Source organism: Giraffa tippelskirchi, chromosome 10, assembly GCF_054371585.1.
Source record: "Giraffa tippelskirchi isolate mGirTip1 chromosome 10, T2T-mGirTip1v1.2.pri, whole genome shotgun sequence".
Lineage (NCBI taxonomy): Eukaryota > Metazoa > Chordata > Mammalia > Artiodactyla > Giraffidae > Giraffa > Giraffa tippelskirchi.
Window position 1 is genome coordinate 79,367,284 of NC_137284.1, and position 22,386 is coordinate 79,389,669.

General features: G+C 35.8%; 2 protein-coding genes across 27 annotated transcripts in view; one reads left to right on the forward strand and one right to left on the reverse strand.

Annotated features, from left to right (window-relative positions):
* The window catches only part of SLC25A40 (solute carrier family 25 member 40), a 75,271-nt gene extending 67,503 nt beyond the window's left edge, over positions 1–7,768 (forward strand). For all 12 annotated transcript variants that reach the window (XM_081536491.1, XM_081536498.1, XM_081536492.1 and 9 more), the window contains 3 exons: positions 2,860–2,941; positions 5,172–5,252; positions 5,595–7,768. In XM_081536491.1, coding sequence (XP_081392617.1) covers positions 2,860–2,941; positions 5,172–5,252; positions 5,595–5,707 — 276 coding nt within the window. In that variant the 3' untranslated portion in view covers positions 5,708–7,768. The remainder of the gene's footprint in view (positions 1–2,859; positions 2,942–5,171; positions 5,253–5,594) is intronic.
* Positions 7,769–9,607: 1,839 nt separating this feature from the next.
* RUNDC3B (RUN domain containing 3B) overlaps positions 9,608–22,386 on the reverse strand; it is a 156,376-nt gene continuing 143,597 nt past the window's right edge. For 12 of the 15 annotated variants that reach the window (XM_081536490.1, XM_081536489.1, XM_081536479.1 and 9 more), the window contains one exon: positions 9,608–12,302. In XM_081536490.1, the coding sequence (XP_081392616.1) occupies positions 12,157–12,302 (146 nt within the window). In that variant the 3' untranslated portion in view covers positions 9,608–12,156. The remainder of the gene's footprint in view (positions 12,303–22,386) is intronic. The other 3 variants (XR_014067453.1, XR_014067451.1, XR_014067450.1) reach the window with 1 other exon arrangement.

Below are 22,386 nucleotides of genomic sequence, written 5' to 3' on the forward strand. Positions count from 1 at the left end.
TTTTGAAGATACATTATCAGTACTAGCCACTAAATATTTTAAAATGCATTTCATCTCTTTATTATATTACAAATACATTATATCTTTCTGAAACTTCTGAACTTGTTAGATCATTAGTTATGATAATGAGTTTAGATAGTACTTTATTACACAAAGTATTTGGCAGTTTGGTCATTAAATACCAGTAGATCTTATTAGTTAGTATTTTATAAATGTTATCTCTTATGTATCATCTGATTGAATAGAAGTCATTGCATTGTTTGCTGCTAATTCCTGTTTCTTTGGGAACATTTTGGCTGAGTACCTCTTAAAAGAATTTTAACAAAACTTACAATCAGAAGGGAGCAGTACCCAGTGACCATTTTTGGCCACTCCTCCACATAATGAAAACTCATGTAGTGGGCCTTTATGCAGATTCTTATCACCATGATCTTGGACACAGAGAGCTTTCTTATCCCCACATACTTAGAGAATGAATTTGTGATGACACAGTGATGTGCTGACATATTGGAACCAGATAAAGAGAGTGAAGGAGCACAGTGAAGTCATGGAGACTGGAAGAAAAATACTGGAGTAACTGTCAGAAAACCTGTTCATTATTTCTATTTGTGAGGTGATTAAAAGTAACTTACAAATTTTATTTGTATCTTAATCCACCATGAATGATGAAAAACAAGTACCATTTATGTTTAGCGATCCATAACAGAATTGTAGAACCAACTCTGTACTTAGTGCTTTATGTAAAAAAAAAAAAAAAAGTTGAACGGCTGTAGGGTGTTGTCCCAGCTTTCCAGCAATGAAAGAATGTTGTTTTGCTATTTCTTACCTAACACAGAAAATATATTTTTAAAATCTTTAATAATTTAGAAAATATTACTGCCTTTTAACTGTTAAATAAAAATGTGTCTCTGCAACAGAAAAAGCACCTCAGTGGGATCATGTCCATAGTTTGTTAGAAAACAGAGCAGCCTAAACCCTGTTATTCTGCAAAGTGTCAGGCTCATACCGCATTGTTGCTACCTTTGATACTCCCATCAGCCCTCCCTATCCAGGGGTTCTGCATCTGCAGATTGAACCAATTCGATTCTTGGCTGTTGAATCCACAGATGTGGAACCACAGACACGGAGGACCAACTGTGCTGTGCCATTTTGTATAAGGGCCAGATACTCCACAGGGTTCAGGATCTGTAGCCAATACACCTCAGATGCTAAAGGACAACTATATGTGTTAGATTGTGGAGAAACGATAACTGATTTTATCTTACCTGAGATCTGAAACTGATTTCAAGAACTTAAATCTCTTTACATTGATGGGTGAAATAAAAATAAATGACTTTAAAGGTTATTTTATGAGCCTATTGGCCACATGTAAGTTGGGAAACAGAAAATAGAGACTAGGTTTTACTTTGCATGACTGTTATATCAAATATAAAGACATTCGTAAGGGAATTTGTTCTTTCAGAAAACCTTTCTTGCTTAATTAAGGCATTATGGAAATAACTTATATTGATTAATTTGAAATTTTTAATTATTTTAATTGGAGGCTGTTACTTTACAATATTGTAGTGGTTCTGCCATACATTGACATGAATCAGCCATGGGTGTACATGTGTTCCCCATCCTGACCCTCCCTCCCCATCCCATCCCTCAGGGTCGTCCCAGTGCACTGGCCCTGAGCGCCCTGTCTCATGCATGGAACCTGGACTGGCGATCTGTTTCACATATGATAATATACATGTTTCAGTGCTTTTCTCTCAGATCATCCCACCCTCGCCTTCTCCCAGAGAGTCCAAAAGTCTGTTCTTTACATCTGTGTCTCTTTTGCTGTCTCGCATATAGGGTCATCACTACCATCTTTCTAAATTCTATATATATGCGTTAATATACTGTATTGGTGTTTTTCTGACTTACTTCGCTCTGTATAATAGGCTCCAGTTTCATCCACCTCATTAGAACTGGTTCAAATGCATTCTTTTTAATGGCTGAGTAATATTCCACTGTGTATATGTACCACTGCTTTCTTATCCATTTATCTATCTGCCAATGGACATCTAGGTTGCTTCCATGTCCTGGCTATTGTAAACAGTGCTGTGATGAACATTGGGGTACATGTGTCTCTTTCAATTCTGGGTCATATGGCAGTTCTGTTTCCAGTTTTTTAAGGAATCTCCACACTGTTCTCCATAGTGGCTGTACTAGTTTGCATTCCCACCAACAGTGTAAGAGGAAGGTTCCCTTTTCTCTGCACCCTCTCCAGCATTTACTATTTGTAGACTTTTTGATGCAGCCATTCTGACCAGCGTGAGATGGTCCCTCATTGTGGTTTTGATTTGCATGAAATGTCTTTTTAAAAATGATTTGTGAACTATATTTGATAAATATGTTGAAACCCATAAAGAAAACGTACGTAGCACTAAAAGTTCAAAAGTCCATTTTCTTAAATTTTTTTTTAACAATTTTAAAAACATTTGGAAAATTTTAAATGCTAATTACTAGGTACTTTAATTTCTGCTTTAAAATACTATACCTTCATCTGTAGTAAAGGAATAATGGAACACACAGGAGCATCAGAAATTGTGAATACTGGTTTTGCAATCAGAGGTCTGGTTGGAATTCTGACTGCCAACTAATGTAGTGTGACCTCAGGAATACAGGGGGACTGTTCTCTTACCTCTGAACTTTGGGAGGAATACGTAAGACTTTATCTGTTCTCTTCAATAGGAGCTTCTCTTTAAACATCTCTGGTTTCACTTTATGTTTCAGTTATGATTTTATTACTATCTATATTAAGTAATATGCTAATTAGAGTATTAAATACTTTGGGAAAAATTTAAATTAATCAATTTTACTTTTTGTTAGTTTGCAGCTGTTGTAACTTTGCCATTTGATGTGGTAAAAACACAAAAGCAGACACAACTTTGGATATACGAAAGCCAGAAAAGTAAGTTTAATTAATTTAAAATGTGTCTAAGATGCCATGAAAATATCTTCTTTCTAGATACTGTTAGGAATATCTAAGGGAAGACAATACTCCCCCTACCCCTCTGTTTCCTTCCTCTCTACTTAACTCAAACTAATGTATTTTTGAATGGAGTACCCAGAAAAAACTCTAAACCTAAACAAAAAATTTAAGAAATTTTAAAGACTATATTAGTATGCATATACATATTCTTTTTTCTTCTATTTTTTAGCTTCCCTTTTGATGTGTTGTCGTCCGTCCCCCCCCATTATCCCATCTACTTCTTTATAACCTGTAATTTCTTCTAGAACAAAATTGTCCTGGGGACTTCCCCTTCAATGCAAGAAGGTGCAGGTTTGATCCCTGGTTGGGGAGCTAAGATCTCACATGCCTCCTGGCCAAAAAACCAAAACATAAAACAGAAGCAATACTGAACAACGTCAATAAAGAGTTTAACAATGGTCCATATTTTTAAAAAAGTACTATTATTAGTTGCTTCTACTAGATTCATTCTGTTATTATTATGGAAAGTGTAGCAAGCCCACTGGAAATAGGGCTTTGTTTCTAAAACATACAATTGTTAGGACTTGATCATTTGGATGGTCAGTAGAGGAGTGTTTATTGTTGTCTGTGCTTGAAATATTAATAATCACACAGTGTTTCCTTACAGTGTGTGAAGTTGCCTTTCCCCTGTATAAAGAGCTCTTGGGTGCTGGATGTTTAGGCAGGGCTCTGCCATGGCTTACCTCCGACTGAGAAGTCGTCTTGTTCGTCTTGTTTTACATTCATCTCACCCTACTATTAAAATAGAGACCAGTTTGGAACTTGAGCTCCATAAGATTAGAAATACCCAGCTACTTAGCCTCCTTTCTTAACTAGTTGTTTGCAAAATTGAAAACATTTAAACAAGGAGTATAAGTTGTCAACAACTTGTGTATAAAGCTTTTGTCACTGACTGTTTTTAGAGAGTTAAATTTCAGTCATAAATACTTTGTTCTTGGTTTTAAAATGTATCCTTTCTGTTTGGTTGCTCTAATTACTGTAGTTAGTTACACTACTTATATAGATAGTTTAGCTTCTTAAATGACAAGGCCTCATTTATCTTCATAGAGAATCTGATATTATATAAAAGAAATTTTGAGATAATGATCCCCTCTTCATTAAGTTGCAAATTCTACAGAGCTATTACTGAATGATACCTTTCCCTAATTTTCCCTGTTTCCCCAGCCATACTTACTAAAATGTACTTTAATCCTAATGACTCAGAGTTGTCATCACTGTACACACTGATTACTGTAGGTTCATAACACAGCTCTCAGAAGCTAGTGAGGATAACTTAGTGTTTGCCTGTCACCCACTGGTCTGGGCAAGATTGAAATCTTCAGCTGTCAGTGTTCACTTGGCAGGATGCCCACCTTTTAGTAGACTTTTTTTTCACCTTTAGCATCTGTAGTCTGTGTGCTAAGCCAGCTGCTTAGAATCATTGTGTACAACAAAGGTAAGTGAACTTTGTGTATGTACAGCTGATTCATGAGGTTTATGTTTGAATCTGAGTAACATCTATTTTTGCTGTTTTCAAAAGATGTATAAATCTGTTTCTTTACTGTGTTCTAGACACTTGAGTAGTTGCAAATAAGTGAGATGTTACTGTTAGTTACAGGAAAACTCCTCCCTTCAGAGGAGACAGGACTAATGTATTTCAAGACTAGCACATCTATCAGAAAGGTTCTAGTAAGGTAGAACCTCCCTAGGGGGAATGAACTATTTTCCTTAAAGCTTCTCTTTGGGGAAAAAAGTTTTTTTAACGTATGCACTAAAAGTACAATGAAAAATGGTTATCATGGCTTCACTTGGGGAACCCCATGAAAATTCCTGTACATCTTTAAAATTTTTCATTATGAAAGATTTTTAAGATACGGAAAAAAGTATAAAGGATACACACCAACAAGCTTAAACATCAATTCAGGAGAGGCTGTCTGTATATTCCTCCTTGATTGCCTCTGGTCCTATGTACCTTAAAAGTACCTTTAAAATTTCTTTTTAATGAATCCAACAACTATTAAAAATAAGATTTAAAATAGTTCTTTATGTAAACAGATCTGTTCTTATTATAATGATATATCCCAAAGCCCATAAACACTCTTTTATGTGTATTTATCTATATTAGAAATTAAGTGGTAATTTATAATAGCATCGTTTCTTTAACATTCAGTTTCTATGCCTTTGCAAATGTCAACCTGGACTATAATGAAGAACATTGTTGCTAAGAATGGATTTTCTGGATTATTTACAGGTAAAAATATTTCCTTTACCAAACTGTTGACTAAAATGTTTACTTTTCCTTTTAAATTAATTGCCTTTCAGCAGAAAATTTTTGAAAATATTCCTCATTTACAATTTCCTCCTAAATATCTTTGCTGTAAGTTTAAAAATTTTAAATACCAGTTGGTTTTGAAGTAATTTGGAATTAAAGTGCGGAGTGAACAGTTCGGCTTGTTCTTTGACACCAGTTATGGGACGATGTTTTTTATATGTTACTTCACTTAATTTGATAACTGTCAGAATAAAACCAAATAAATTACATTTTAAAATGTAAGGTAAAATTTGGTCTGAATTTTTCTGTTCCCTTTTTTAGGACTGATTCCTCGTTTAATTAAAATTGCTCCTGCTTGCGCTGTTATGATCAGTACATATGAATTTGGAAAGTCTTTCTTCCAGAAACAAAATGCTCAAAGACAGCAATACTAGAGATGCTGTTTCAACCTGAAATAACAACCATGACCAAATAATAAGAGGAGATTCTTAGGCAAGAGCTTTTCTCACTTTTTTCGCTGTTATCTTACAGTGGTTTTCTATCATTCTTATCTAAATGAATAGTAAATCTCTACTTTGCATTTAATCATTCTAACTTCAAATTTTTATCCTAATTTTTGAGAATTTGAAAAAGATATTCCAGAAATCATAACCATTGAGCATTCTTTGAAAGAAGAGAAAAATTATTCTATACTGAGAGCAATAATCTCAGAGTTTGGTACAGATTTCTGTGTAACTTCATCCTGTTGGGAGTGTCAGAGACATCAAACATTTTTGCAGTGTATGCTGAATCATGTACCGAGTCTAAAAGAATTCCCGTCTTTTATACACGTTTAAATCATGGATGTAGATACTTAAGTGTTTCAACAAAGTAGATAACAGAAAGCAGTCTTCAATTATTATTATTCACATCATTTATCAAATATTGCTTATCAGTTATTTTCTTTAATTCACATATATTTGGGTGTTTTTTTTGCCCCCACCCTGTTACTGTTTTAAGGCCTCATGTATATTAAGATTTCTCTGATCAAAGGTATGGCTATCTTATGTTCATGAACCAAAAATATAACTTGTGTGATATTGATGCTGCTATTTTTGATATCTAAAGACCCTGTATTATCTACTATTGCTGTAAGAGAGAGTGTTTACTGACCATATTAAATGTTCACTTCAGTCAAACTTGGGTGCGCAGTGGAAAACCACGTTGTATTCAGGCTAGTGAGAATGCTGTTTCAGCACAAGAAAGGCCTCTGGTTTCAGCTGTCTTGTAATCAAGTATTACCAGTTGTGAAGTTCTCTAGGTCACGTCTGTTCACTTATTCTAACATCACTGAGACAGAATATGTTCAAGATGTCCCTTGACTTTACACATCTCACACGAGTGTGCTAGACCAAGAACTACCAAGCCACAGTTTCCTTGAAGAAAGAGCTTTTGGTCACTGGAGGCTAATGCCTAAGAAGTTTAGTTTATGAATGTAAGAATGAAAAAGAATATGACTTCAAAACAATATTTTTCAATATTTTTGTTTTTCTCAGGATCTGTATACTCTAAGAAAAAGCACTTTATTGCAGTCTATCTGTATTTTATGAAAATGTGAAACACTTACTTTTTCCCTAAAATAGAGTAATATATATTTAAGTGACAAATCTCTAGTGTTGGTAGAGGTTAATGTATTTTCTAATATAGTAGAAAACTATCTATGTTTCACCAGAAATAAACTATATAGGGTTTGTATTTAAGCTTTTTGTATTTTAACCTGTGTTGATTTACCTTAAGTTTGCAACATATATATTCATAAAAATATAAATATTTATATTTTCATTGAAATATTTTGTGCTTTTTTAAAGCTACCATGTGCTTCTAGCTAAATACTTTCATATAAAATTATGTTAATGCTATACTATCAACATATATATAAAACACACACGGAGTTTATCTTGAACACTGATTTTAACAGTATTAAATTTAAATTTACCTTTGTTCTGCTGTGCTTCTTTTGGGTAACTGGTAGGAAAAGGCAGAAAAATTTAGGTTTTGAACAGTAGTCTCAAAAAACAGTTACGTATTTCAAGTTAATGTCACTTATAAACAAACAGAAGGGAAACTTTCATCCTCTCCTTGCCCCACTACTGACTGCATTGTGGAAAATTCTTATTTTATAACTAAAAGAACTTAAATAAACCTAATTCCCTATAGTTTTTGTAACGTACATTACATGCAATGTATCTGAAAGAAAAGAAGTCTGAATTTAGGCTTTGTCTATACTTAAGTGGTAAAAAAGCATTACTAGTAGGAACCAAAAAAGGTTTGGCTACAAATTGTATTCTTGGTAATGTTTCTAAATGCATTCTGTTAATGTTAAAATTTCTAACATACACATTTCATTTCTTATGTGTAAGTCTTTTAAGAAAAATGTCTCATTCAAGTATTACATGTTTGCTGCCTTTCATATAATTCCATATTACTTTTAAAAAATAAAGTTATTTCTAGGAAAACTATTCACTATGTTTATTTAGCCACATTTGACTCCTTTAATTCTAGCCTTTTTTTTTTTTTTTTACTGGGGCACAAATTCCAGGGATATGGGAATGTTTAGTGTATTACTTTTTAATTTTTGTCCAAAATGAACTTTTAAAAGTAAATTACTGTTATTATGTTTTAATCCATCACTCAACACTTACTGAGATGAGTCCTTTTATGTGGCAGGCAGTATAAAAAGCACTGGAGGTATAAGACATTTCAGCTACTCTCATTGGTCTTAAGGTTTCATCTGTGATTGTTAGAAATAAACGAAGTAATGGAAAAGCTGAAGAATTCTCCCCTGGCCTGGGGCGCAGAGGCTGGTTGGGAAATGCTTCTTAGGACAGGCAGTCCAAGGCAACATACCTGGAGGTTGGGAGTCTTCAGTCAGGCAGTGGTACTTAGCACCAGTGGCTTGAGCAGAGTATACATGCCACGTGGTAGCTCAGATTGAAAAAGGAGTCCAAGGGGCCTGGTCTGCCAAAGGAAGAACAAGGCGGCAAGAGAAAACCAAGGAAGTATTTTGAGCACAGCTCTAAAAAGTTACAAAGTTGTGTTTTGTTTTTCTCTCAAGACCTTTTTTTTTTTTAACTAAAAGAAAATAAGATAGCATAGGTTGCTGCTGCTAAGTCGCTTCAGTCGTGCCCGACTCTGTGCGACCCCATAGATGGCAGCCCATCAGGCTCCGCCGTCCCTAGGATTCTCCAGGCAAGAATACTGGAGTGGGTTGCCATTTCCTTCTCCAGTGCATGAACGGGAAAAGTGAAAGTGAAGTCGCTCAGTCGTGTCCGACTCTTAGCGACCCCATGGACTGCAGCTTTCCAGGCTCCTCCGTCCATGGGATTTTCCAGGCAAGAGTACTGGAGTGGGGTGCCACTGCCTTCTCCCTAGCATAGGTTAGCTTAGAATAAGACAGAAAACACCAGAATGTGGCACATATTAAGACCAAGTGTTGTATAGTGAAGCTGGTTTTAGAAAAATGACTGGCAGGATGAAAAATGGGACTTACGATCAGGTGACCTATTTAAAAACAAAAGTTTTGGTTTATACTAAAGTATATTTTTAAAAGGTACCACCATGGCATTGGTATAATTTTATCTTCCCCCTCCTATCAGTGGGGGAAAAAAGCTAAAGCAAAATAGAAGTTGCTTTGCTTACTAAAGAGCAAAGTGGACTAGGTAAAAGAAATTAAGAACCCTGATGTTCAAAGCAGTCATGTGACATTTCCAGAATAATCCAGTGTATGAGTTTATCAAAACCGGAAACTAACCAAAAATAGGAAGTTTAACAAAGAATTTACGTAAGTTGTAAATGTGAGGAACATTTTTAACCACTTGAAAACTTGTATGTAAATCTAATAAAGATGACTTAAAACCAACTTAGTCTACTTGGATGTTTAAGGTTCCTGTCAGTCACAGTTAATAGTAGTTTGCATTTGGTACTTACCGCTTCAGAACTTATAATTTTATTTAATGTTGACTTTATCCTGATGCCATCACATAGGTGCTGAGAGGATAGTGCTGGGTCCATTTACCGGTGAGAAAACAAACAGGGTTGTTACATAATTAAATCACAACTCAGCCAAAACCACTACTGTACTGTATCACTTGAGTGAATGTTGTCAATTTTAAAGCATACTATGTCATTTTTTAGAAAATAAAAAGTAATTTGAAACAAAATGAAGATTTCTCCAAAATCATTTTCATATTAGTATTTGAGGTGTTAATATACACTTACCACATTTGTTGAAACAAAAATTGACTGTATACTTTGAATCAAATAACATTTTGTCAAAGAAAAAATAAGACTACTACTGCATGGTACAAAATGTTTAATATACATGCAACAAGTATCGTACATCAAGGCAACAAAATACACATGGAAATAGTAGCATATAGTTCAGCATTCTATTTAGGGGAGGGTGTGTGAACAATGAACATTACTGAAGATCGAGACATACTTCATGCAAACATTAACAAACTATCTCTATAACTAGCGTGAAATGAACTGAGTAGAAACCTGAAGTCACATTAGCAGATCAGTTTTATACCAAGAGCTCCAAGAAAGGAGAAAAAGTCACTGTCCTCAGATGTTGTGTTTCAATCTGCGTTCAGCAGCAGGTTAAGATGCACAAGATTCTGTACACATTAGAACAAACCCGAAAATTTTGATCAATTATGGAATCCTGTATTTCCTTTCTGTATTATAAAAATGTATGGAAAATGTAACAATGATTTTAATTACTGAAGGATAATGTCATTTAAGAGTGGACCATGAATGAAAGCATTTAAATAGTCTGACTGTTGTTAGGAAAGCAGCAGCAACAGTGCTTAAGGCTAGCCTCAAATTTTTGAAGTTCCCCCTGCCCTTAATCATTTCTCATTTGCTCCTCCCAAGGTTCCCAGTATCCTTGTTTTAACCTTCCTTCCATTCCCCATGCTGAATTACAAATTGCTGTAGATACATCATTCACAATAAGGTATACAGAATTAAGACTAGACTGATGGTACCATTTCTCAAGAATATTTGCATTACTACAAGTACTAAAGACTTAAGCTAAAGGAAGAAACGGAGAAGGCAATGGCATCCCACTCCAGTACTCTTGCCTGGAAAATCCCATGGACGGAGGAGCCTGGTAGGCTACAGTCCATGGGGTCGCTAAGAGTCAGACACGACAGAGCGACTTCACTTTCACTTTTCCCTTTCATGCACTGGAGAAGGAAATGGCAACCCACTCCAGTATTCTTGCCTGGAGAATCCCAGGGACGGAGGAGCCTGGTGGGCTGCCGTCTATGGGGTGGCACGGAGTCGGACACGACTGAAGTGACTTAGCAGCAGCAGCAAAGGAAGAAAGCTCTGAGTATGTTCTGATACACCTAAGTAATTTCTTTTAAGGGCTTCCAGGTCTTTGTCCCTGAAATGACATTGTATGAACTGTCTTAACATAAGACTAGCCTTGTTACTGTTTATTATCTTAAATTCTGAATAATGAGAGTAAAGTATTGCAGAGAACTACCACACTCCCACATTCCTAATACAAAGAATGACTGGTAAGTGCTGCTTTTCTCTCAATATTTTAGGAGGAATGTTCTTTCTATATGTCAAAGTTACTAAGTTTGGATGTAATGTTTTATTAACAAATAAAAAATAGCATACAAAGTCCAGGTAAGTAATGTAGTAGCCTCTTCATGTAAACAACGTATAAAACATCTTTGGCACAATTGATCATGTTTTCCTATTACTTACTCTAGAAAATATACTTCATACATTTCTTCTTTCAATAGGGTGGAATTTGGGGGGACCAAATGTACAGTTGTTTCAAAATTTGCAAAAATTTAAAAGACACTCAGAGCTTTTTAATAAAACTAATTTTTAACTAGTAATTTTTAAGGTCAGTTTTAAAATGAGATTATGGCATGATTAATGACAGAAGCTGTTAAAGCACGTTAAGACACAATTCATTCTTGCACACAAGGGAAAAACAGCACTGTATGTCAGACATACTGTTAAGTATGGTGATTAGCCTACTGATCCTTATTTTAAAACTTCTCAAATCCTTAAGTGAACTTGAAATCTTTCCTGATAAAATTATTTTCAACATCTGTTCTACATTTTTAAGTTTTTCCAGTTTATGGGACATAAATGTGATCAATTTTAAAATTGGTAAACTTTAAAGAAAATTTTGGGAAAACAAAATGTTATTTGTTTTACCTAAATGGCTTAAAATACTGTAAAATACTTTTCTTGTGACCTGAACAAATTTAGTAACTGCCTAAAGGCACATCCTACAAAATTTATAAAATGTTGAATGGAATGTTAAGTTGATGCTAAATGGTAACTGTTAAACTGAATAAACTGCTGTGAAACTGCAGCTGAGAACCTTTCTCCTCACTTCAAAGACAAGGCATTTAAACATCAGAACCTGGGAAGGAGTTCATGAAAAATGAAATAAGTCATTTTTAGAAAATGTAACCATTGAATAAGAGAGCAAAAGAAAATACTTAAATATCTAGAATAAAACCTTGAACTCAGTCTCTGGCAACTATGATACATTTAAATATATGAAAATCAGCTGAATAATAAATATGTACAATTTGCAATGGATTATTAGAGGATATCTGAAAGTTTTTTAGCCTATTTTTAAATTTCAGTGACAAATATAATCATTTTAAAATGAAAAATGGCAGCATTTTTTTTTTTCACCCAGAATTTCACATGGAGTGGACTGAATTCTCTAATATAAGCAACAGAATTCCAGACATGTCCCAGAACAATATAAAATTCCAAAGATTTTCCCAGCAGTCAAACTTACGTATATGGAATATTTGCAACATAAAAACTTCTGGCTTTTACATATAATTTTTCAGGATGGAGTCAGACCTGGACTTGTCATCTCTGTTGTAGGACTTGCAAGGTAGTCATTCGATTTTAGGCTTGTTAGAGATTTGTAACTTGCCACTGATGTTAGAGACCCACAGAGGCCAAGTAATGAGGGAGTATCTTCTTTACCTGAAAATTAGGATAAAATAATATATTTAATTGCTCTTGAAGCCTGATACTAGTAAAATCCTAAAGCCATTGAACTTTACATACTGTATAAAACAGTGCAAACATACTGTGAAATCAAACATCTGTATGTTGACATGTTTGATCTTCCAGTAGTTTCAATGCTATCCCTTATAGAACCATTAGACAGGGGTTATTTGTGCTTTTAAGGTTCTAGATGTGGAAGCTTGAGATATTTTGGAACAAAAATGGAATTTACCTTTTTGGGAGAGAATATGGTCATATCCAATTAGTAAAGAAGAACAAAAACTATAGCAACAATAAAAGTGCCCAGGCAACAGAAACACCAGGAAATCCACATGTGGGTAAAGGTAAAGTGATGCAAAAGCAGCAGAACTGCTTCCATTCAGCTGGAAGCTTGACCTAGGGAATCTTTGTCCACTGACTGAATAAACGTATTCAGCATCTACTCTGCACCAGGAATACGGTTACCTGCTAGAAGTCAGTTGGTCCCTGAAGGAGGAATGGCAGAGGTCTGTGTCCATGGCTGGGGAAAACATGTTCTTTCCCGAGCAGAACAAGTTCCAACCCCCACTGTGCACACACTTGCTCTAAAAGGCTGGCCTAAGGCTGTGAAAGGCTGCTGCTGCTGCTAAGTCGCTTTAGTCATGTCCGACTCTGTGTGACCCCATAGATGGCAGCCCACCAGGCTCTGCTGTTCCTGGGATTTTCCAGGCAAGAACACTGGAGTGGGTTGCCATTTCCTTCTCCAAGGCATAAAACTGACAGGGGAGTTGCTCAGTCGTGTCCGACTCAGCGACCCCATGGACTGCAGCCTACCAGGCTTCTCCATCCATGGGATTTTCCAGGCAAGAGTACTGGAGTGGGTTGCCATTGCCTTCTCCAGTGAAAGGCTAGTAAGGTGAAAATCAGTTTTCCAAAGATGGGAAGCTTAGGCTTTACTCATGTGGTTACAGAAATGTAAACTGAACCAGATGTCAGATGTTTCTGAATATCATACATTGTTTCAAACTGCCCCTCTGCAGTGTCTTCGCTGTCATACCAAGTGATAATTGTGGGGCACTCTCCTTTATTAAAAAATCACAGACTGAGAAAGGACATGGAGTTTGTTGTGGTTGTCATCATATCCCCAGTGCTAGCACACAGGAGACACTCATCACATGGTTACATAATGAATGATTCAGTAAGAACTGCTCTGGGACATGAAAGAATGCCTGTGTTCTTTACAGCCGTGTGACCTAGGGAAAGGCATCTTCCCCGAGCCTGTTCCTTCCTTTGTAAAAGGAGAACAGACACCAAAAGATGACTATGTTCACTTCATGGTTTCGCCAACTAATAAAATATAGGAAGATTAACAGTGTTACGAAACCATATGGAAGAATAATTGTTACATTTGGGTTTTAAATGTCATCTTATTTTGATGATAACACTTGTTATCATCAGAAGACACAGATGTTCCTTTTAAGGTCTAAGCTTAGAGACCTATTTCAGGCCATTTAGAGTTTTTGCTAAATGCTCCAGGAACTCAAATGCTTGAATGGTTTCTCCCAAATTCCTAATTCATCATTGACCTATGATATTTCAAAGAGATTTACTGCTAATTACATACACACACACAAAGGTACAATTCAGTGGCATTAATTATATTAACACTATTGTGCAACCATCACCAACCACTATTTCAAAAAATTTTCATGATGCCAAACAAAAACTCCCTACCTCTTTAAACAGTAACTTTCCTTTCTCCCCTTCCCCTCAGTCTCTGGAAACCTCTAATCTACTTTCTGTGAATTTGTCCATCCTACATTCATTCTTAAAAGCGGAATCATACAGCATTTGCCCTTTTGTGTCTGGCTTATTTCACTTAACGTAATAATTTTTTTCAAGGCTCATGCATGTGGTATGTATTCCTTTTCCATGGCTCAATAACATTCCATGGTATGTATGTATGTATGTATATATATATATATATATATATATATGACATTTTGTTACTCCACTCATCTGTATGGACATCTGGGTTGTTTCCACCTATTGACTACTGAAAATAATTCTGTGAACAGTGGCATCCAAGTATCTGTTTGAGTCCTATTTTCAATTCTTTGAGAGTATATACTTAAATTACACATATTTTTCAAACATACAGATTATAACACAGTAATTGCAAAGACTAAAAGTCTAACATACACAGTGGAGTAATATGCAAGTGTAAAAGAGAATGAGAAAGATCTCTATAATTTCCAGGATATACTATGTAGTGGAAAAAGCAAAACGCATAATATGTTATCTTTTATATTGAGGAACATGAATTTATTTTAATTTGCATATGTTTTTAAAGATCAATAGATAATTAAACTAATAAGATAGTTACTTATGAAAGCAGAAGTAAACAGAGTTGAGATGAACTTTAAGCATAGTACTCTGACTCTGGGATATAGTCGCAAGATAAAATAATTAAAAACGAATCTTAATCTATTATAACTTATCCTATGTTAGTAATAGAGATAATATTACTTTGAAATTAAAACAAATAAGAAAAAGCAAATAATTATGTTCCTATAAACTAGGAACCAATATTTTCCTCATAAGAAAGATACAAAAATACAAAATCAAGTACATGGAAATCTTTTATGTATGAATTACAAACCAAATAAATTTAAGGTATACTCTTCTTTAAAAAACCTAACTCGCTAGTGAAGAGGCTAGAAACAGTGACCAGTCCAGTCATAACAGGCACCTCTATGGCCCAGATTATGTTGTCCGGTATCATTTTCTAGTGTAAGGAAACAGGACTTGTTGGAGAAAGCTGATCCTGGGTATGGGCATGAAATGTACCAAAGAAACTCAGAACATCTTGTTTTCCACAAAGCAAGGAAGCTGTGACAGACTACCGGGATGTCAAAAGGAACTGTCTTTTAAAGGGTCTCTCAGTGTGCAAAAAGGCCAGTGACCTCCTAATGAAATGTACTAAAAAAAGATGCATTATTTATACTGTATTCTTCCCAATGAAATTAAAAGACACTTGCTCCCTGGAAGAAAAGTTATGACCAACCTAGATAGCATATTAAAAAGCAGAGACATCACTTTGCAAACAAAGGTGCATCTAGTCAAAGCTATGGTTTTTCCAGTAGTCATGTATGGATGTGAGAGTTGGACTATGAAGAAAGCTGAGTGCCAAAGAATTGATGCTTTTGAACTGTGGTGTTGGAGAAGACTCTTGAGAGTCCCTTGGACTGCAAGGAAATCCAACCAGTCCATCCTAAAGGAAATCAGTCCTGAATATTTATCGGAAGGACTGATGCTGAAGCTGAAACTCCAATACTTTGGCCACCTGATGGGAAGAACTGACTCATTGGAAAAGACCCTAATGCTGGGAAAGATTGAAGGCAGAAGAAGCGGATAACAAAGGATGAGATGGTTAGATGGCATCACTGACTCAAAGGACATGAGTTTGAGTAAACTCTGGGAGTTGGTGATGGACAGGGAGGCCTGGTGTGCTGTGGTTGGCTCAAGGGGTTGCAAAGAGTTGGAGATGACTGAGCGACTGGACTGAACTGAACTGACTGATTCTTTCCAAATATGTGTAACCAGAATATACTAAGAATGAACAACCAGAGAAATCTAAATTGTCAAGGATTTAACAAAACAGTTGGCTGGGTGCATAAAATACGTAAATGTCAAGTGAGAGAAAAAGCTGGGCAGGGGGCATGGTTCTCTGCTAGATGAAAGGACACCAAAGAGATTGAAAACTAAATGCTCTGTGTGATCCTTGACTGGATCAAAAAAAAAAAAGCAATGAACAATCAGAAAATTAAGAAACATTTCCAGTTACAATAGCATCTAAAAGAGTAAAATACTTAGGGATAAACTTAAGCAAAAGTATGCAAGTATGTACACTGACAACTACAAAATAGCGCTGAAAGAAAGTTGAGGTTAAAATACATGGAAAAACATCCCTTATTTTGATGGATTGGAAGATAATATTGTTAAGATGGCAATGTTTCCCAAACTGATCTACAAATTCAATGTAATCCCCATCAAAATTCTAACTGCCTTTTTTTTTAGAAATGACAAGTTGATTCTAAAATTCATATGGGGGCCTCCCTGGTGGTCCAGTGGTAAAGAATCTGCCTGCCAATTCTGGAGACACGGGTTCGACCCCTGCTCCAGGAAGATCCCATGGAGCGACTAAGCCCATGCACCACAACTACTGAGCCTGAGCTCTAAAGCTTGGGAAACACAACTACTGGAGCCTGAGTGCCCTAGAGCCCGAGGTCCACAACAAGAGAAGCCCAAGCACTGCAACCTGGTAGTAGTCCCCACTCACCCAAACTAGAGAAAGCCTGCACGCAGCAATCAAGACCCAGTAGAGTCAAAAATAAATAGATGAATACAAATTATATTTGAAATAAAGTCATAGGAAATGCAAAGGATCCCAAACAACTGAAACAATCTTGAAAAAGAACAAAGTTGTAGGACTCACATGTCCTGATTTCAAGCTTACTGCAAAGCTACAGTAATTTAAGGCAGAGTGATATGGACTAAGGATGACGTGGCACCATCATAGCCACACAGACCATCAGAACAGAACTGAGAATCCAGAAATGAACACACACATCTGTGGGTAATGGATTTCAACAAGAGTTCTAGGACCATTCAGTGAGGGAAAGAAGAGTCTTTTCAACAAATGGTCCAGGAATAACTGACTACATACAAAAAGAATGAAACTTGAACCTTAGTTCACACCATATACAAAAATACATATACCTTGGATACCTATACCTACACTTAATACACATACCTTGGATTAGGCAGCATTTTCTTAGATGTGACACCAAACAAAAACACAAGCAACACAAAGAAAAACTAGATAAATTGGACTTTGTCAAAATCGACAACTTTGTAAGTTAAAGAACATTGGCAAGAAAGTGAAAACACACACCTCAGAAAGGGAGAAAATACTTGCAATCTGCATTATCTGATACGGGTCTACGATCCAAAATAAACATAAAGAACTATCACAACTCAACAATAAAACGACCATGCAATTTTCAAATGGTCAAAGGATCTGAGTAGACATTTCTCTGAAGGTGATATACAAATGGCCAATAAGCACATGAAAAGATGTTCAACGTTATTATGCATTAGCGCAATCCACGTCAAAACCATGAAATTCCCCTTCATACCCACTGGATGGCTATTTTAAAAGACAGACAATAACAAGTGTTGGTGTGGGTGGGGAGGGAATGAAACCCTTCCTGCTGGTGGGACTGCAAAATGCAACTGTCTGTTCAAAAAAAAACAAACCAGTTTGGCAGTTCCTCAAATCGTTAAACATATGATCCAGCCAATTCTGTTCTTAATTATATACCCAAGAGAAAAATATAAGTTCACTCAAAAACTTGTACATGAATGATCATGGCAGCAGTATTCATAAAAGCCCCAAAGTGGAAACAACCCAAATGTTCAAATGACGAACGCACACACTGCGCTGTATCCATACAATGGGATGGTATTTGAGCATAAAAGGAAATAAAGTAACTCATGGATGCTGTGACCTGGAAGAGCTGTGAAAACATGCTAAGTCAAAAAAACCAGGCCCCAAAGAAGCTACACTTTGTAGGACTTCATTTTATGAAATATTCAGAACAGAAAAATTCAAAGAGACAGAAGATAGATTAGTAGTCACCCAGGAGGAGGGGGAAGGAGGAGTTGGGACTGAACCCTAGTAGGTACAACAGGGCTTCTTTACTGGGTGATGGCCATGTTCTGAAATTAGACAGTGGTGATGGTTACACAACACTGAATATGCTAAACACCACTGAATTGTATGCTTTAATATGGTGAGTTTAAAAATTTTGTTTTATAAAATGATGGATTCTATGTTATAAGAATTATAATGAAAGGTTTTTTTTAAGTCTAAAAGACCTTTTAAAATAAAAGTGCTAAGGGATATGGACAAATGTGTTGTAGTTTAATTGTCGCCATTCTCTTTTTTTTGGAGGGCTTTTTTTTTGGTTAGACTTGATGAAATATGGTAGCTATTAGCATAATACCAGTCACATATGAAAGGCTTAATACATGCTTCCTGAAAAGAAAAGACAACTTCTCAACCTTCCTATCAACAACTGTGGTACATTGTAACTTACAAAATTTTTTAAAAATTTAAATAATCAGTAGGAATGTAGAATTTCCTTTTGTTTTATACCTCTTTACTATATCATTCATTAAAATAAATCCTTGAGAAACGTAGGGGCCTATATAAAGGCATAAAAGGTTTTTCTGTTTGAATCAAGTTTTAGAATACAAGCACATATTGCTTTTTTTCAAGTAATAAATAACAAATCCCTATTAAGACTTGTCACATAGAGATGTTAATACTTTTAACTAAAAATGTGCAAAATATATAAAATAGTCATTTACAGTTCTATCATTAAATTAACCACTTCAAACAATACATTTGATGTATTTAATTTCCATTTGTTTTTAGAAGGGAAAAACATCTATTATGTTTGTAAAAATGACATATTCATTATAAAAATTTAATCAGTGCAGCAAAGCACAAAAGAAATTTTAATGGACTTACCATCCAGCTTACATTCAACAAGAAAAGTAGGTATAAAGAATATTATAAAATTGGGATGATGTCATGAAAGTCTTTAAATTTAAAATTTTTCGTTTTATTTTTACTGTGATGCAATGTAAGAAATAGCCAGGAAAAGAAATGCTGAACTTCCAGTACATTTTTTTTCCTGAAGAGTCAGTATTTTTCAAGAGTAACCTATGTTGAGAGAGCATGAAAAATGTATAGCTGCCCATCAAGTTTGAGTGTTTTCTAATATGTATCAATTTTAGAATTATCTATTGAACTCTTGAAACTCAACAGTTTAAAAAAAAAAGGAATTCAATTAGAGAACAGACTAAGACAGGAAGAGATATTTCACTGGAGGATACTGATGGCAAATAAGTACACGAAAATGAACGTCACTTGCCATCATGCATGCTCAGTGGCTCAGCTGTATCCGACTCTTTGTGACCCCATGGACTGTAGCCCAAGAGGCTCCTCTGTCCACGTAATTTCCCAGGCAAGAATACGATAGTGGGTTGCCATTTCCTCCTCTAGGGGATCTTCTTGACCCAGGAACCGAACCCATGTTTCCTCAGTCTTCCTGCATTGGGAGGCAAATTCTTTACCACTGAGCCACCTGGGAAGTCCATCAGGGAAATGCAGATTAAACCCATGGTGAGACAGTACTGCATACCCATAACAATGGCTAAAATAAAAAACTGTGACAACACCGAAAGATGGCAAGGATGTGGAGAAATTGGATCACTCATACATTGCTGGTGGGAATACAAAACGGAACAGTCACTCTGAAAAATAGTTGGGCAGATTCTTAAAAACCCGAACGTGCAACCACCATACAACCTAGCGGCTGTACTCCTAGGTATTTATCCCAGGGAAATTAAGACTTAGGTTCACACAAAAACCTGTAAAGAAAGGTTCACGGCAGCTTACTCCATTTCAGCTGCTATACCAGAAATATCATAAACTGGGTGGCTTATAAACAACAGAAATTTGTTTCTCACGGTTCTGGAAACTGGGAAATCCAAGATCATTCGGTGTCTGGTTATGGTCCGTCTCCTGGTTTATATACAGTAGTCTTCTCACTCTGTCCTAAGACTAAAGGGGTAAAGGAGCTCTCTGGGATCTCTCTTTAAGGGCACTAATCCCATCCACGAAGCCTCCATCCTCATACCTAATCATCTCCCAGCGCCCACGTTCTAATATTCTCATACTAGACATCTGGTTTCAACAGATGAATGTAGGGGAACACAAACATTCAGCCAATGGTAGCAGCTTTACAGTCCTCAAGTGTAAACCAACCCAAACATCCCTCAACGACTGGTTTCAAAACAAAACAAAAATGATATAGTATATCCATACCATGGAATGTTCTTAGCAATAAAAAAGCAAAACTAAAAATAAAAAAAGCAGTAAAAAAAAATAGACACATAACAACTGGGACAGATCTCAGGGGAATTATGCTGACTGAAAAAATCCAATCCAAAGAGTTCATGTACTAATCTTAGTACTCTTCATAATTTCATGACAAATTACAGTAACAGAGAACAGATTAGTGCTTGCTGTGGGTTAGGGAAGGGGCAGAGGTAAGGCATGGCTGGAAGGGAGGTGGGTATGGTTATAAAGGGCAGCATAAGGGATCCCTGTAGTGAAGAACTGTCCATGTCTGAATGGCGGTGTGCATACATGGACCTACACATGTAAAATGGCATAAACTAAAAACACACAGAACTGAGTACATGTAAATCTGAGTGAAATCAGTGGATTATACTGTCAATTTCATGGATGTGATATTGTACAGTTTTGTAAGATGTTGCCCCTGAGGCAAACTGGGTGAAGGGTATATGGAGATCTCTGTATTATTTATTAAGCTGCATGTGAATCTACAATTACTTCAAAATAAAAAGTTAAATTTTAAAAAGGGGATAGCTAGATAAATTCTTCAAAGTGATAAGCATTCAGGGAAAAGTACAGAATGTAAACAAATACTAAGTGGACAGAATAACCTTGAGCATACATAGTTTTGTGCTACTTAAGTATATCTCCAGGGTAAATTTACTGGATTAGAAAATAAAAGCATATGCAGGGTTGTGTCAAGTTTACATTAACTTGGAGAAAACTCGAAAGTATTTCTTTCCATTCACTTGAGTCTGCTTTTGTATTTCTTAAAAATGGTTATAGCTCTCTTGAGGTAGGAAAAAACTTAACAAGAAACGTACAATGCCTAAATATTTTATCTTCTCCGCTATGTAAATAGTTTTTCTTTTTCCCTACTAACAGAGTCTCTCACTGGTTATTTGTACCAGCTACTGATTTCTGTATAATTTTATATCCTGTTACTTTAGAAGACTTTTATTTTTTTAAACTTTGCAGTTTATTTTTGAATTTTGTTTATTTCTGGCTGTGCTGGGTCTTTGTTGCTGCACACAGGTTTTCTGTAGTTGCAGCGAGTGGGGGCTACTCTCTGTCACAGAGCACAGGCTCTAGGAATGCAGGCTTCAGGAGCCTGCAGCAGGTGGGGTCAGCAGTTGTGGCACATGGGCTTAGTTACTCTGTGGCGTGTGGGATCTTCCCGGACTAGGGATCGAACCCATGTCCCCTGAAGGTGGATTCTTAACCACAGAGAAGCTCCAAGACTTTTTTTTTACTGTCTAAATTAGTGTTGTTATTTATCTGTGCTTCCCAGGTTCACGCTATAAACTAAAATCCAATTCTTGTGTCCCTAGAAGTTTCTTCTTTAAATGCACTGGCTAAACCTCCAGTATAATGTTAAATAGTGGTAGAAACAATGGGTATCTCAGCATTTCCCCATTAAGATGCTGGTTTTAGGACAGACATACACACATATATACATATTCATGTAATGTAAGTATTACTTAGGTCTTCTGTCTTGAATGTTTATCACACAAGTGTTGAATTCTGCCCAGGTTTTTCTGGCATCTGTGGATGGTAAATCTTTTCTATCTCAGATCTATTAATATGGTGTATCATATTAACAGATTTCCTAATACTTAATCAATCTTATATTCCTGTTCATGGTGTATCATTTCTTTATGTGGTGCTAGATGCTCTTCACTAATACATTATTTAAAACTTTTATATCAATATCTGTAAGTGGTATTGGCCTATCTTTTTTTATTTTTCATACTGTATTTATCAGGTTATACTTATTCCCTTAATTTTTATTTGCTTCCCTCCCTTTACGATTGAATTATCTGGGTCTCTTTTAATCAAAAAATAAGGTTTCTTGATTTATTAAGTAAATATCTTTTCTATTCTCTATCTCATTAACTTGTGATTTTATCTTTATTATTTTATTCCTTGTGCTTTTTACTTTTTGGTTCTTTTTCTAGTTTTAGGGGCTGGGAAAACTCATTTATTTTCTTTCCTTTTTGAAGACAAGTAAATCTCACAAAGTCTGCTATGCAGAGTCTTCATTGGCATTTTTTAGAAATTTGTAATTTCAACTTATATTTCTCT